At 41.6% G+C, this 15,253-nt stretch overlaps 1 protein-coding gene across 1 annotated transcript; it reads left to right on the forward strand.

Moving 5' to 3' along the window:
- The first annotated feature begins 867 nt into the window (after positions 1 to 867).
- On the forward strand, positions 868 to 11,378 carry LOC139469689 (L-amino-acid oxidase-like). The gene is made up of 7 exons (XM_071251933.1): positions 868 to 940; positions 4,753 to 4,859; positions 5,157 to 5,556; positions 7,559 to 7,663; positions 9,227 to 9,454; positions 9,818 to 9,932; positions 10,698 to 11,378. The coding sequence occupies exons 2-7, from the start codon at positions 4,802 to 4,804 to the stop codon at positions 11,376 to 11,378; spliced, it is 1,587 nt and encodes a 528-aa protein (XP_071108034.1). The 5' UTR covers positions 868 to 940; positions 4,753 to 4,801.
- Positions 11,379 to 15,253: the final 3,875 nt, after the last annotated feature.

Below are 15,253 nucleotides of genomic sequence, written 5' to 3' on the forward strand. Positions count from 1 at the left end.
CACGAAAATGCGTTCTTGCATACTCGTACTTTTAGCATATAAAACCTGTTTCGAAAGATCGAGATCGGGGGAAAACGAGAATGTCCCTAACAGTTTTCCATACATTCGGAATGTGATAGTCTCACATAATAACCACTCGATCCTCTTCAGTCGGCACGTGAGACGGAATCCCAAGTTCCCGAAGATGCTGCGTGGAGTGTTGTCATGGATTTCATACATATAAAATCATTCCACTGAAAAGAAACCTGTCAATTAATCTGCATAAGCCACCCCCAATTCGCACGTTTTCAGTCACGACTTTTCAGTTGTCATGGTATTTGATCACGCTCTGATGACTTATCAATAAAATTATATTGTTGTACATGGTATGCATTAGAAATATTGTCTTTGTTTCCCAAATATGCTGATCGATGCTCATGATGTCCATCACCGGATTGTCTGGACGATTTTTTTACAGATCGCCGTCATATAGCTGGAATAATGCGAGTGCGGTATTAAACATTAATATAAACAAACCAAGCATTTTATGAATCTGCCTACGTTAAATTACTTACAGGTTGAGAGTCCTCTATAAATTTTACTCACGTTGAATCAACAAATTTTGAAACTTGTTGCATACAAAGCTGAAAAGATCATCCCTCCTAAACTGTGATGGTGGGGGATATGTTTTCAAGATGTTGCAATATTATCGACACATTTAATGCCAACACAAGACGTGTTGTATGTAATGTTGTATGTATCGAACGCTTCATAGTGTGATATAGCTATGGATACTGACAAACTGTATTGACACGCAGAACCCAGCTGTCGCCATCATGCATATACATAACACCGAGACTGGCTCTACATATCACTCCCTGACTGTTTTCTACCGTCAGTATATTTGCTTCGTAGAGGCAAGTGGTGGTGCTCCTCGAACAATGGACATGATTAGTTTAAGGTAGGTATCCGCCACATGTATTGACGCTCTGTTTGTAGGGCTCAGTCAGTTGCGGGTTGGCTGAATTTAACCACAGCTCTTGGTGATGTTGAGGTGAGGATTCCGGGGTAGAATAGGTCTTCAGCAACCCATTCTTGCCGTAAAAGGCGACTAACGGGATCGGGTGGTCAGGCTCACTGACTTGTCATCGTATCCCAATTGCGTGGATCCATGTTCATGATATCAATCACTGGATTGTCTGGTCCAGACGTGATTATTTACAGACCGCCGTCATGTGGCTGGAATACTGCTGAGTGCAGGCGTCAAACAACAAACAAAACAAAGAAGCTTGGTGTGAGTGTGTGTGTGTGTGAGTACGTGAAAGCATGTGTGTGTGTGTGGGGGGGGGGGGGGGGTGTAAACGTATGCATGTGTGTGTGTGTGTCTATGATTGTATGTGTTTGTGAGAGTGTGTTTCAGTGTGAGCGTGTGTGTTTGAGATTGTATGTGTGAGTGTGTGTGTGAGAGAGAGTGTTTTATGATTTCGTGTGTTTGTGATTGTGTATGTGTGGTGTGTGTGAGAGCGTGTGTATGTGTGTGTGTTTGTGATTTTTTGTTTGAGAGTGCATGTTTGTAAATGTTCGTGTTTATGTGTGTGTGATTTACAAAATGGTTGGACAATTTGCATACAGCCGAGAGTCTAATTGATTCTGATAGTGTATACAGACGAAGACATTGCAGGACACTGGCACTGTAGCAACAATACACTTGAAACTATGGCCAGAATACTTTCTCGGAACGTCACCTCACATCAGACAGTTATGCGTAGCTGGTCTCCATCCCCCCTCACACAGATGCACGTGGAGGCCTCGTGGCGCAGCCTTTGGATGATTTATCGATACTTGGGTCATGGTTTTATGTGTATTAAGTGTTAATTAAGCACAGCTGGCGTGTGCAAGAGTTAGCTGAACTGGAATAACTAGGGATTTTGTAGTACACTGGGCGGTAAAAGAAAATATCTGTCGAGTTCCATGATCGATAAAAAAATAACAAGAAGAGGTTTTGTTGTGAATTATAATATGATCTAGGGAGGGAGGGAGGGTAACAAATGATTGATCAACCGCAGTTTGAATGAAATTGTGTAAACAATGGTGGGGTAAGAGATTTCATTTTCAAAAGTTGTCTGAAATGTCACCAAAACATTGTCGACACAGTTGCCTTCAATAGCGTGTATGACCTCCAGCTGCCTCAATGCATGCTGTGATACGCCGCCTCATCGATGACGTCAGTCTTCAGATGACGTGCACTGGAATCCGTTGCCACTCGTCTCTCAGGGCTTGCTGCAATTCTTGTATGTTGACGGGAGGCTGATGGCGTGCTCTAATCTGTCTGTGAAGATGGTCCCACAGATGTTCAATAGGATTCATAGCGGGTGAGAGGGCAGGCCAGGACAAAACGTCAACGTTCTGCTGGTTTAGAAAGTTCCGAGTCAGTCTTGCAGTATGGGGCATGGCATTGTCGTGTTGTCCCCTGATGTTGGTTTTGTAAGAACGGAAGCACAACTGGCTGCAACACTTGGTCTCTGTACTGCACAGCGTTCAGGTTTCCCTGTATAAACCCCAAATCAGTCTTCTGATCTCCACTAATACCGCCCCACACCATGACACCTCCCGCGCCGAATGGATGGACCTCTCGAATACACGCCGGAGCCAAACGTTCCCTTCTGCGTCGATAAACTCGTTCTCTGCCGTCATTTCGAAACAAGTTAAACCGACTTTCATCAGTAAACAGCACTCGACGCCAATTTCTCACTTGCCACCGTCGAACCTGCCTCGCGTCTCAGGCGTCGATGTTGAGCAGTCAGTACCATTCCTCGGAAAGGACGATACGCTCGGATTCCAGCAGCACGAAGTCGTCGTAGTACTGTACGTTGGCTAATGGGATGCCCCAACACTGTTGCTGTCGTCGCTGTCGCCGTTACGAATCTGTTTCGCAGGTGAATGAGCCGTATCTGAGCCGTCTTCCAGTGTTGTCACTCGGGGTCATCCGGTTCTAGGCCTGTCCTGTGTCCCCCCTGTCTGCCTATACCGTTGAATCAGCCTGGCTACTGTCAGTGGTGTACAACCAAACCTTCTGGCAATTTGGACCTGTGTTGCCCCCATTTCGGCCATACCGATGTCTCTCTCTCTCTCTCTCTCTCTCTCTCTCTCTCTCTCTCTCTCTCTCTCTCTCTCTCTCTCTCTCTCTCTCTCTCTCTCGCTCTCTCTCTCTCTCTCTCTCTCTCTGTGCTCCTGTGACAGTCGTGGCATATCTTTTGTGTCGCGTGTGGTTATACCCTTCAGACGAACGCATTTATACAGCTAACATGCACGTGCAGTATATGCCATAGGCGGGAAACCTGTTTCACCATTTTTTTAGTCACCGCACGAGCGCCGTCAAATGGTGGCGCGTTCGTATTCCCAATACCAACTTTCAACTAGTTTTCGCTGTTTTTAGGAAAATTTTAGTTTATAATGAACATGTAAAATAACAGAAATGAATTCTGTCTGAGGGACTGGCCATTTGATGTTGTTGATTTTGGTTTGGTTTGGTTTGGTTTGTGTGTGTGTGTGTGTGTGTGTGTGTGTGTGTGTGTGTGTGTGTGTGTGTGTGTGTGTGTGTGTGTGTGTGTGTGTGTGTGTGTGTGTGTCGGTGTCGGTGTGTGTGTCGGTGTGTGTGTTGGTGTCGGTATGTGTGTGTGTGTGTGTGTGTGTGTGTATGCGTGCGTGCGTGCGTGCATTTTGACTTGTACTATACGTTTTCGTGTATTTCAGGTTAACATTTGACTTGCCTTTCCATGTGTTTGTGACAGGTGCTACTGGTGGGACAGGATACGCTAACATTTCGCGGAACGCCTGTTGTCATCACGGTTTGATAGTAATCCATGCACACATGCTTATGATATAATCGTAATATCAAATGGCCGGTCCCTGTAACAATCGTCAAAACATTAATAGTAAACCGTACTTGACCTGACTGCTATTGTTCACCAGCTAAACTACTGCAACGTGTCCATGTGATGCCGCAAGCGACAACCGATGTCGTTAAATTGCAGCAATGTCGTTAAATTACAGCAATGTTGAGTGAATATGGTTTAACGCCGCTTTTAGCAATATTCCAGCAATATCATGGCGGGGAACACCCGGAATGGACTTCACACATTGTACCCATGTGAGGAATCGAAACCGGGTTTTCGGCGTGACGAGCGAACGCTTTAACCACAAGGCTACCCCACCGCCCCCGAAAGAAAAGAGCGATATGAACGAGAATTGGTTAACCGCGGTTCTTCTTTTCAGTGCCAAGCCGTGGAAATGCGAAAATACGAGGTTTTATGTGTTTAATGTTTCAAAATCAGGTTTTGAACGTTGGAATATAACAGCTATGTTGAGCTTTCCATCTTCCCATCTTTCAAAATAGTGAGATAGAGAGTAAGAAGTGAAAAGCGATGCTGGCTTTACGAGCTTTCCATCTTTCATGATACAGTAAACTACGTTTATAACGAACTTATTTCTTAGTCCCGGCCATTTGTTGTAAATATGCTGTATATATGCATTATACCGAACTACGGTTATTTCGAACTAAAATAAGTGTTCCCTTTGAGTTTGTTATAACCGTAGTTTACTGTGTATAAAGATGGAAATATAAATTGTCGAGTAATACACATACCGGCGATATTATACGGATATAAAATTCGTAAGTCTATCAAAAGTAAATGAGAGAAAATTAAACAAAATATTTGTAACAGATATTATATTACCTGTTTTCCATAATCATGTCTACCATGCTGTTTTCAGCGCCATCTCATGAGGCGTTACTGGAGCAGCGTGTTGGGCGAGGACAGACATGATGCAGGGCATCCTTTGGGTCGTCTTGGTGGTCACCGTAACCCTAGCAACAGCTTGTAAGTCACGTGACGAGCATACGTTGGTCGTTTTCTCAGACTTGTTGGATACGGGTTAGATGAAATCTGTTTCAAATGGAAATGAAAACATCTTTCAAACGTAAATAAAACCTGCCCACTCATTTGATATGTACATCGATGTTCACCTTAGTTGGTTGCCAGTCATGGACTGTGATGTCAATATCATAGGTGAACAGCTGTTGTGAACACAGAAAAAGTAGATATGTTACTGACGCTGTCCGATCCTACCGGATTCAGAATATATTTTTTGTTTAAATTCTGTTCTTAAAGTTTCAGATCCCTCTGACGACGACTGTCTGGACATCGCCGTGATCGGCGGCGGTATCGGGGGCGCCTACACCGGATGGAGACTAAGGGACAGAGGTCTCTCCATCTCCGTGTTCGAGTACTCGGACCGAGTCGGGGGGAGACTCTTCACTGCCGAGCTGCCTGTCGCCCCGGGGACGTACCTCGATTTTGGGGGGATGAGGTTTAGGGCCAGTGTTCATACTACTTTAAACAGAACGGCAACAGAGATTGGACTGACCATCATCCCCTTCAAACAGGGATACGGGATCCCGGATGAGACGCTCTGGTACACCCGTGGCAAACGCATGCGCAATACTGACCTCGGAACAAGACGCGTGCCCTACAACCTTGACGAAGATGAACGAAAGGACCCAGACATATTGATTAGGTGAGTGAAACTTATATATCTATATGTACACCAGGCCCCCCTTCCTTGAAGCGAGCATAGCGCTAAGAAGATCCTAACTCTCACACTTTAACATAGACTTACGACTTCTGTAACGCTACGATCGCTATGTGGAACGGGGACCTAGAAAAACGCTAAGCACTAGGGCTGCAATGATACAGGAAGGTCACGATACGATACGCATCTCGATATTCTGGTCACGATACGATACGTATCTCGATTCGCTATGATACAAAAACAAGACTTAAAGCATGTCAAGACTGAACCTTTCATGATTTTGAACAGTCAACATTATTTTATAATAACAAAACTACTGAAGTCGTTAAGCTTCAAAGTGGAACTTTCTCTAACTTTCCTTCAAAACAATTCAAAGTTCAAACACCAGAAAATAATTAATGTACTTCACCAGTTAAACAACTTCAAAGAATTTGAATGCAATGGTTGAAGAAATTGTATCAGAAATTATTGTTTTATCAGGATTAATATATTCAAATATCGTGTTACTTTAGTCGCAGCTTTTACTCTATATGTATTTAAATTTATAAAAACCACAAGCGTAGCATTTTGGTACTGGTGATTGCTGTTGCAGGATATTTTTACGTATGGAACAATTTGACCAGTCACCGTGGGGACTTCCCCACGACAGTTATTTCGATTGCGAAAATGTTATGTTGAAATATGTCAGCCAAATTGCCACAAATATGACTTTTAACGAGTCAAAGTATGTCATTTTTAATATATGTATCCATTCTTTAGCAACTTAAGTTCGTTTAAATGCGCCAAAAGCGGTTATCTGACCGTGGTTGCTGTATCTCTTCACACACGATTTCACATAACTTAATGAAAACAATATTAAATGAAAATTTGAATAAAATTAATAAAATATATTCCAAAACACATGTCCAGATATACAATGAACACGTTTTAATAACAAGATAGTATAATGATGGTATTGAATTGTGTACTTCAGTTCGGTTTTGCTGACTGGTATTTCCGGTGTTATGTGCTTGTGGTGATCAGCTGATAATGTTTTTTGAGATGGGGAAAAAACATCTGTTAGTGTAAAACCTGAGCTTATTAAAAATGTAAGTACGTTTGGGAGAGCCATGCGTTACCGTGCGCTATAACCAAATTAGCGGTTGATTGAAAGGCAGAATTTCGAGGAATAGCTGTACTTGAGATTTGCGTTCCTTATCGTGGCGCATCGATAAATGGGCCCACATGGGTCAAGTATCACGATGCATCGGAATATCGGTGTATCGTTTCACCCTTACTAAGCACCACGCCTTCTTTATTGTCATATTTCATGAAAATAAAAGCGATAAAAGATAGTTCCATAATCATAAAAATTCCTACTAAACACAAAAACGTGTCTCCTGTATATCTTCAAAACATCCATCTACAGGTTACAAATATCGTTTATCGTACAGATGTCGTATTTGTTAGTTATCAGGCTGAGCAAGGGAGATAGTTCTATTGATATACATAATTCTATTGACGTTTCCGTGTAGATACTAACACCATTATCAAGCAATTGATGTGTTTGTGTCTACACCGGAACGTCGCATTCAATGTAATAAAGAAGTTGTATATCAATAGAACTACATTTACCTCCCTTGGTCGGCATACCAACTTCTAAATGACATTCAGAAGTTATAGTTAATAGGTTGTTGATTCATGGGGTTATGATCTGCTGATCGGGTGACTGCTCCGCTGTCTGAAGCCTATGTTCAGTCTAAGTCTATGTGAACCTGAGACATATTTAAGTAATCATAAACTATACCCATATACATGGTACAATTTTAGTTACTGGATAATGAAAGTGGTGATTAAACGGCTACAAGACCGATTTACCGAGTCTAGTCAACATATTCGTCATAAATAAGAGTGAATGTTATTTTGACGTATAGCTCAGCTTTGGTGTTGATATTGCCAGACTTATTAATTGATAGACTTAACACGACATGCATTCCTACATCCACAGGGAACTATTAAAAAACAACGTCAACATCAGCAGCAGCAGCTTCCCCAGCCTTGAAGAACTGTACTCCTTGACGACCACGGACGGAACTCCTCTGTACAAGATGACGTATGTACCGTCCTGTCAGTTCCGATCGTGTTCCCCTCCGACCCATTCTCCTCGTTCCTGGCAATTTCGGAAATAGCGAAATGGGTGACTTGGGTTTAACGCCGCTTTTAACAGTATTCCAGTTGCATCACGGCGTGTCAGCTTGATGTGGGAGGAAAGCCCGTCTTAGACGTTTACCACTTTGATGAAACCCACGAGCACAGGTATGGCGCTGACAAACCTAGAAACATAATCGGGGCGAACTGGGCTTCGAACCCACAATCATAGGTTTCTGGCGTGCCCAAGGGACGCAACTCTGCACAGCGCATCACGGCGCCTTAGACGACTGGGCCACCCGTACCCCCAATTTCGGAGATAACTTACTCACAGAGCCACTACTGTCCCGTTTTCGATATGCAGTCGAATTTAGTTCAGAGTTGTGCTTATTTTACTGAAAAGTCTTGTTAATGTGATCGGGCTGTGTAGTTCTATTATTTGTGCTTTGCATAATACGTTATGTTCTAATATGATAATATGTATATTCATTTATTCATTTCCTATTTATTGCAGGTTTCGTGATATGTAGATTAGCATATGCATGTACAGTCAAGTCTGCCACACACTATACATGCAGCTAAAGATAAGCTTGCGTCAAAGAACGTATTTGAAACCTAAAAAGGAAATATCACATCTTGGCATGGAATTATTTACAAAAACTGTTCAACGATTGGAGAATCGGAACGCCCAAGCAAACTGGTGTAGATCTTGGCGAGGGCACAGTAATTAAATGGCTTTTTCTTCGCGACACAATAATGTTTCGGGGCCTGCTTCAAGACATTCATATGTCACAAATGAGGAGCCAGATTTGATTGGTTCCAAAGACACATTTCTTCAGGGCGTGCAGTGTTAATACATGTGTGTGTCAAATCTGAGACAAACATATGATTTTTACATATGTTTACACAAATCAGTTTGTGTAACAGATCAGACCGCAGGTTGTAACTTGCCAGTGCTCGTGAGTTTCACCAGAGTGGTGAAGGTCTAAGACTTGAGGGGGCACGGGTGGCCCAGTCGTTTAGGTGTCGCGATTCGCTGTACAGAGTTGCGTCCCATGGGCACGCCAGAAACCTATGATTGTGGGTCCGAATCCCGGTTCGCCTCGATTATGTTTCTAGGTTTGTCAGCACCATACCCGTGCTTGTGGGTTTCACCGAAGTGGTAAACGTCTGAGACCTGCATCACTTCGGGCTTTCCTCCCACGTTAAGCTGACACGCCGTGATATAACTGGAATAATGTTAAAAGCGGCGATAAACCCAACTCACTCACTCACTAAGACTTGAATCGCTTCAGACTTCCACCCCTATCAAATTGACACGCCATAATATAACAGAAATACAGCAACAGCGGCATTAAACCAAACCAAGTAAAACCTTCTGACACCTACCTCGCCTCCCGTTCCTTGTTTGGCCCTCTGGCTTTGTTGAGATGAAGGGTGTGTTCACATGCATGTATATATGTGTAGATGTTTGAAATACTGAGGTGTGTCGTCTCTTAATTAACAGAGCGTTCTTCTTTCATCACAGGATTGATAACTTCTACGGACGATATGCAAGCAGAGAAGCCTACAATTATGTGTTGGACACCAGTGGTTGGGCTGAAGCCGTGGGGCCACAGGGAGCCCTCAAAGTCCTCAAAGTCTACCTACCTCACTCCGGGGGCACGGGGCAATCTGAAGAATTCCAGACAATCGAGGGTGGAATGGGACGGGTTCCACAGACTCTTATGGAGAAATTCTTGAAAGCTAGCGCCAGGTGAGTTCGCCTTAGCTGTTTCATTCTTGGCGCGGAACGTATTTAATCAGTCGACGTGTTAACAGATTATTTCTGTTATTTCAATTATGAAATTGTGTTTATGGTCACCGGAGATGCGCCATAGAGGCGTGGGGGGGGGGGGGGGGTCGGCCACATTATCAATACAATGTACAATCTAGTGGATATGGACGGTGAAAGAATTGGCTGGTGTTCTGAGTTATGGGTTTCCATGTCTAGAGGTATCCTCGTCCGAACCTGACTGTGACTATCAGAAATATGTCCCTTTTCATGAGGATTTCGTCAAGCCGCCCAGATTTTTTATTCTATGTCCTAGACATTCATGCCCGTATCTTTCATCCCTAGTCACAAGCTCCACCTGAACCACCAGCTGATGAGGATGGAGAAGAGACAGACTGGAGGATACAACCTCAGATTCAGGAAGACTCAGACAACCGATGGTGTTACAACACCTGTACAGGTAACGTCTCTTCTGCACTTTCAACTGTATTGACCACGCCCACCTGTGTGATATCCAGGACACACGTGTGACTGATTACACAGAACAGAAAGAACTTTCCCGTGGAGATTCTGGAGAAGAATAGATAAAGTTGTGTTTAATGTTCTAGACAGTCATATACTAGTACTTATACAGTCAATACGGCATGTGTGCGTGTGTGTGTGTGCGTGTGTGCGTGTGTGTGTGTGTGCGTGTGCGCGTGTGTATGTGTGCGTGCATGTGCGTGCTTGTGTGCATCTAGACGATATCATAATAATAATAATTCACGGTTTGTGGTTAATTTGTGTTAGGATATGATTGTTTAGATGGGTATTTTATCCACGTGTCATGATATGATATGAGTTTCACCTATAAACTGACGGGCAAAAAAAGTGTACACTTGAAAATTGGATTTGACCAAACAAATTACAAACGTTAAAATAAGTTCCTAGGCTGAAATAAGTGGCCGAAACACTGCACACTTAAGGTAAAACCACAACTCTGAGACACGGATGAAATACATTACCCTCGAATAACCATTTCTTGTATGTTTCATTTTTAAACACCATCAAACATGGATGTATACATTCTTTTGCCACCCATGTCGCCAAGAGGGTAAACGTCTGAGACCCGCATCACTTTGGACTTACCGGCCACATTAAACTGACACGCCGTGATGTAACTGGAATACTGTTTATAGTGTTAAACCCAAACTCACTCTCACATTATTTGTGTTCATGGTTTCAGGCTTCTACGAATGACGTGACGATGTGTGCGAGGAAGGTAGTGTTGGCTGCCCAGAAGGAATGTATACAAGAGATTGACTTCCCCGAGTTCAAGAACAACCCCGAGATTGTGAAGAATCTTGACTCTGTCCTTGGACTTCCAGCTGGTAGAATCTACCTCGCCTACAACACCAAGTGGTGGAAGAATGGCAACCCTGACATCACCCACAGCAAGAGTGACCTTCCCAACAGACAGACCTATGACTGGTCCACCGGCACCAACAACGTCTCTATCATCATGGCGTCCTACCACGACGGGGACTTCGCACACTACTGGCGAGAACTGAGTCAGTTCGGGACACCCATCCCTGGCAGTCTCCCAGGAGTGAATGCCGTTACCGACGTCGTCAAGAAGAGAGTTGAGAAGTACCTGAGCGCCATCTACAACGTCAGCCAAGCTGACATCCCCGAGGCTGTTGGGGGCGGAATGATGTTGTGGGACAAGTATCCGTTCTTTGCTGCATGGAGCTACTTCAAGCCCGGGTTTGATGAGCGACAAGTCCGTGATGTAGTCTACAAACCGTCCCCGTCTGACCACGTGTACATCGTCAGCAACTCCTGGGCTGTAGATGATATGCAAGGGTGGTCAGAAGGATCACTGAGGGCTGTTGATGCTGTGATAGAAAAATACTTCAGTGGGTAGATGTGGCAGACACATGTTCTAACAAACTATCTTTGTGTTACGACTGTGGTTAACCAAAGATAACTTGCTATTGTAAACTGTGATACCATTGAGTATTTATGTGGTTTACGTTTTGTCTCGGAGAAAGCCTGTTGAATATTAAAAGGTCAATACCAGAGAATAGCAAGTCTCGATTGTTCGCCGAAACAGATTTCACTGGGCGTAAAAAGGCAAAATAGCAGTGAAATGTATTTGAATGGATCGCTGAAAATCACTGACACCAGGTGTTCGCGGGAAAAAACACCTTTTTCATCATGGTCTTGCAAAATATACTTCCTATACATGTACTCATGTATGATAACAAAAGTCTGGCAAAGTGGTCATTTTGCACAATGAACCAAACTAGTCACAATATCTTATTTAGTGGAAGCGTTCATACGCAATAACGGTGGAATGGAAGATAGACACAATTTTTATGGATAACAACTTCTTTAATACTGTAAAAAAGCGACGTTTCGGTATAGATCCTTATACCGTTGTCAAGCAAGACTGAATGAGGGACTTACTTACTTACTTATATTGGAGATTTAACGTGCGCTGCAAGCGTATGTCGCACACGGGCCCGGCCAGGCCATTTAATGTGTTTCCAAAAAGGGGAAAAGTGAGTTTGTGCAACCCAGGATGGGGGCTTTAGGGGTTGCTTATATAGTAATTTTGAAATTTTGAGATTTGGAAAGAATGCCAAGAGTGGGTGGGGGACGAACTAAGGGAGCTGTGTGTGTTGGGTGGTTATTAAATAAGGTAGTTTTGGTTTTAATATTTTATTTGGGTTTTAAATGCGGCTAATTAGTCCTGTTTTTATTAGGTATATGCCTAAGGCTTTGAATTTTTCTAATTTATTTTGTGGATTTAGGATTGATTCTAGTGTAAGTCCGGTTTTAAGATTTAGGGTGGTCTGTAGTGTTGTTCGGTGTGTTTGGTAGTGTGTGCAGTGAATGAGTACGTGTTCTGGTGTTTCTTGTTGTTTGCAATGTGGGCAGTTTCCTGTTGTGTGTAGTTTAGCTATTTTACAGTGATTATTTAGTTTGGTATGGCCTGTTTGTAGTTTGGTAATTATTCTGTCGATTTTTTTGGATGGGTGTAGTATTTTGGGTTTATTTAGGGGTTTTTTGAGTACTTTCCTGATTTGGCTATTTGAGTTTTGGTATATATTTTGCCATTTTTTGTTGATTTTTTGTTTAGTGACACTTTTGATTTCTGATTTTGAGCTGGGTAAGTTTAAGCTTATTTCTGGGAGTCTAAGGGATAATTTTGCTGCTTTATCTGCCTTTTCATTTCCAAAGATTCCTACGTGGGCGGGGATCCAAATGAACTCTATTTGTTTACCTACCTTAGTTAAGTTGTTTGAGCTACTGAGTATTTGATTTATTAGTTTGGGGCGGTTTTTTGTGTTTTTATTTTTGAGGGTTTGTAGTCCACTGAGGGAGTCGGTTAGGATGAGGATTTTTTGGTGTTTTTTAGATTGCTGATTTTGTAGTGCTGAGGCCATGCCCATTAGTTCGGCCGTGAATATGGATTGGTTGTTTGGGAGTCGGTAAGATTGTGTGTCTTTGGTTGGTTGTGCGATGTGCACTCTGTGGATCTGAGAATCCGTCTGTGTATATGTGACACCAGTTTGGCAAATTTTCATGTATGTATGCTAGTGTGGTGGTTTTAGCGATGTGAGGATCGGTCTGTAGAATGAGGGACATAGTGCAGAATATGAGCAAGTGGAGGATTAACAGTAGAGGATTAACACTAACAACAAGGGCATACATGAGTGGGATGACATAGGTAGGTGTGACAACAAAGGATGATGCTATCACAACACGATGGACAGAAAACACATAGCTAGAAGCCAATGGGTCATGAAGCCAATAAACAGGTGATTATTGTTTGATGAGTTTTTTTGTTTTTTTTCAAAAAATTTTATTCAGTCATTGCACATGATACTTAAGCACTTGGAGAGCAATGCAGTTTTACGAATATCGATCTTTCTCAAAAGGATATGGTACAGAGGAGGCCTAAAGCATAATCCATATCATGGTACAGAAGAGGACATAATCCACATCATGGTACAGAAGAGAACATAATCCACATCATGGTACAGAAGAGAACATAATCCACATCATGGTACAGATGAAGGCATATTTATGTATAGAATTAAGGAGATGCGGTATTTATGGTACATCAAATTATGTTGCAAACATCAAGTGAATAAGTTATTTTGCAGTTTGAGGAAACAAAGCCCATTTTCTATTAAAGGCAAAGAAGTCGTTTTTTCTAAGTGCAATATGATATTCAACGTCATAGATACTTCTTATTGTGTTCTTAAAAGCAACAAAGTCAACATTTTCATTCTTAATACAGTGGACAAATATAAATCTTTTAGCAGCTACAATCAAATGGTTAATTAATACATCAGAGGTACCAAAGAGGAGCTCGTTGTCAGTTATAAAGATTTTTCTATGCAAGATATGAGTCAAGTAAATACAGAAATCTGACCAAAAATTCTTAACAACATGACACTCGATATAAACATGAAAAATATTTTCTTTGTGGGTATGACACATAGAGCACTCGTCGTTATCAATAAGTTTCATTCTTAATAGCTCACGTTTAGTAAATATTACTTTATGAATAAATCTAAACTGGAAATCCCTGAGTTTTGTGTCCCTTAACCCATGGCAATATACACTGAATATTTGTTTCCATGGAAAAGAGCATCCCAGCTGATTTTCCCATTTCAAACAAGATTTAGGGATAGGGAGGGAATACCCTATCAATTTATTATAAAACACTTTTGTTCCTTTAATAGAACGTGTAAGATCATAAATCCAAGGAGATATTGTGAGATTAGAAGAGGAATGTAGATTTTTATCAATATTTTGTCTCCAACTTCTTGGAATATTAAAAAACATACGGTTATAGTCGAGAAAAGTTCCTTTAAGATCATAAAGTTGTTGTAAACGTGGGAAAGGAATCCATCCGTTTTCATCATACAAGTCTTTTATCGTAACTATACCTTTTTTAAACCAGTCATTAAAAATTAATACTGGTTCTCTAAAATAATGGTTTAACCATATGGGTTGGGAAGCAATTTCTGTTTTTTTCTAACTCTTCAAAGTCATATGAATGCATAAAGTCACTCCAGGCTATAAGGGTATCTTTCCAGAACGGATTTACAATTTCCCAATTCTTGTGCAAACTGGCACCTAAAGTGTAGATATGAGCCAGCTGAAAACTAGCAAGGTCATAATTAATGTTTTTTTCACAATATCTTTTTAAACATGAAATTTTTAAAGATGATATAAATTTGGGTATATCAGTCATTTTCAATCCACCTTGACTATAATTCCTTTTCAAATAATCCCTCTTAATCTTATCTCTTTTGCCACTCCAAATAAAGTTAAAAAGAATTCTATTCAATTGATCAATAAAAGCTTTTGATGGATTAGGGAGAGCGGAAAAAATATGTACAAGGGTAGAGAGAATTAAGGTCTTAACAACTGTTATTTTACCCATCAAAGTCAAATTACGTTTTTTTCCATTTGCTTAAAATACCATAGATATTATCAAGGCGTTTTTTAGTGTTAATTACCCAAAGGTCTTTTAAGTCAACATTAAAACATATGCCCAAAACTTCAAAGTTGCCATCATGCCAATCTAGCTTTAAGTTAGGACAAAATCGGACTTTACTACCAGCCATACTGCCTATCCATATTGCTTTGGTTTTTTCAAAGTTCATTTTTAATCCTGAGATTTTGTAAAAAGTTTCAAGTGTATCCATGGCTGATTTTAATGATTTTTCCGAGCCATCTAAAAAAAGTTGGGTGTCGTCAGCATATTGGCCCAAT

This window comes from Haliotis cracherodii, unplaced genomic scaffold, assembly GCF_022045235.1.
Source record: "Haliotis cracherodii isolate W230 unplaced genomic scaffold, xgHalCrac1.p SCAF_2, whole genome shotgun sequence".
Taxonomy (NCBI): Eukaryota; Metazoa; Mollusca; class Gastropoda; order Lepetellida; family Haliotidae; genus Haliotis; species Haliotis cracherodii.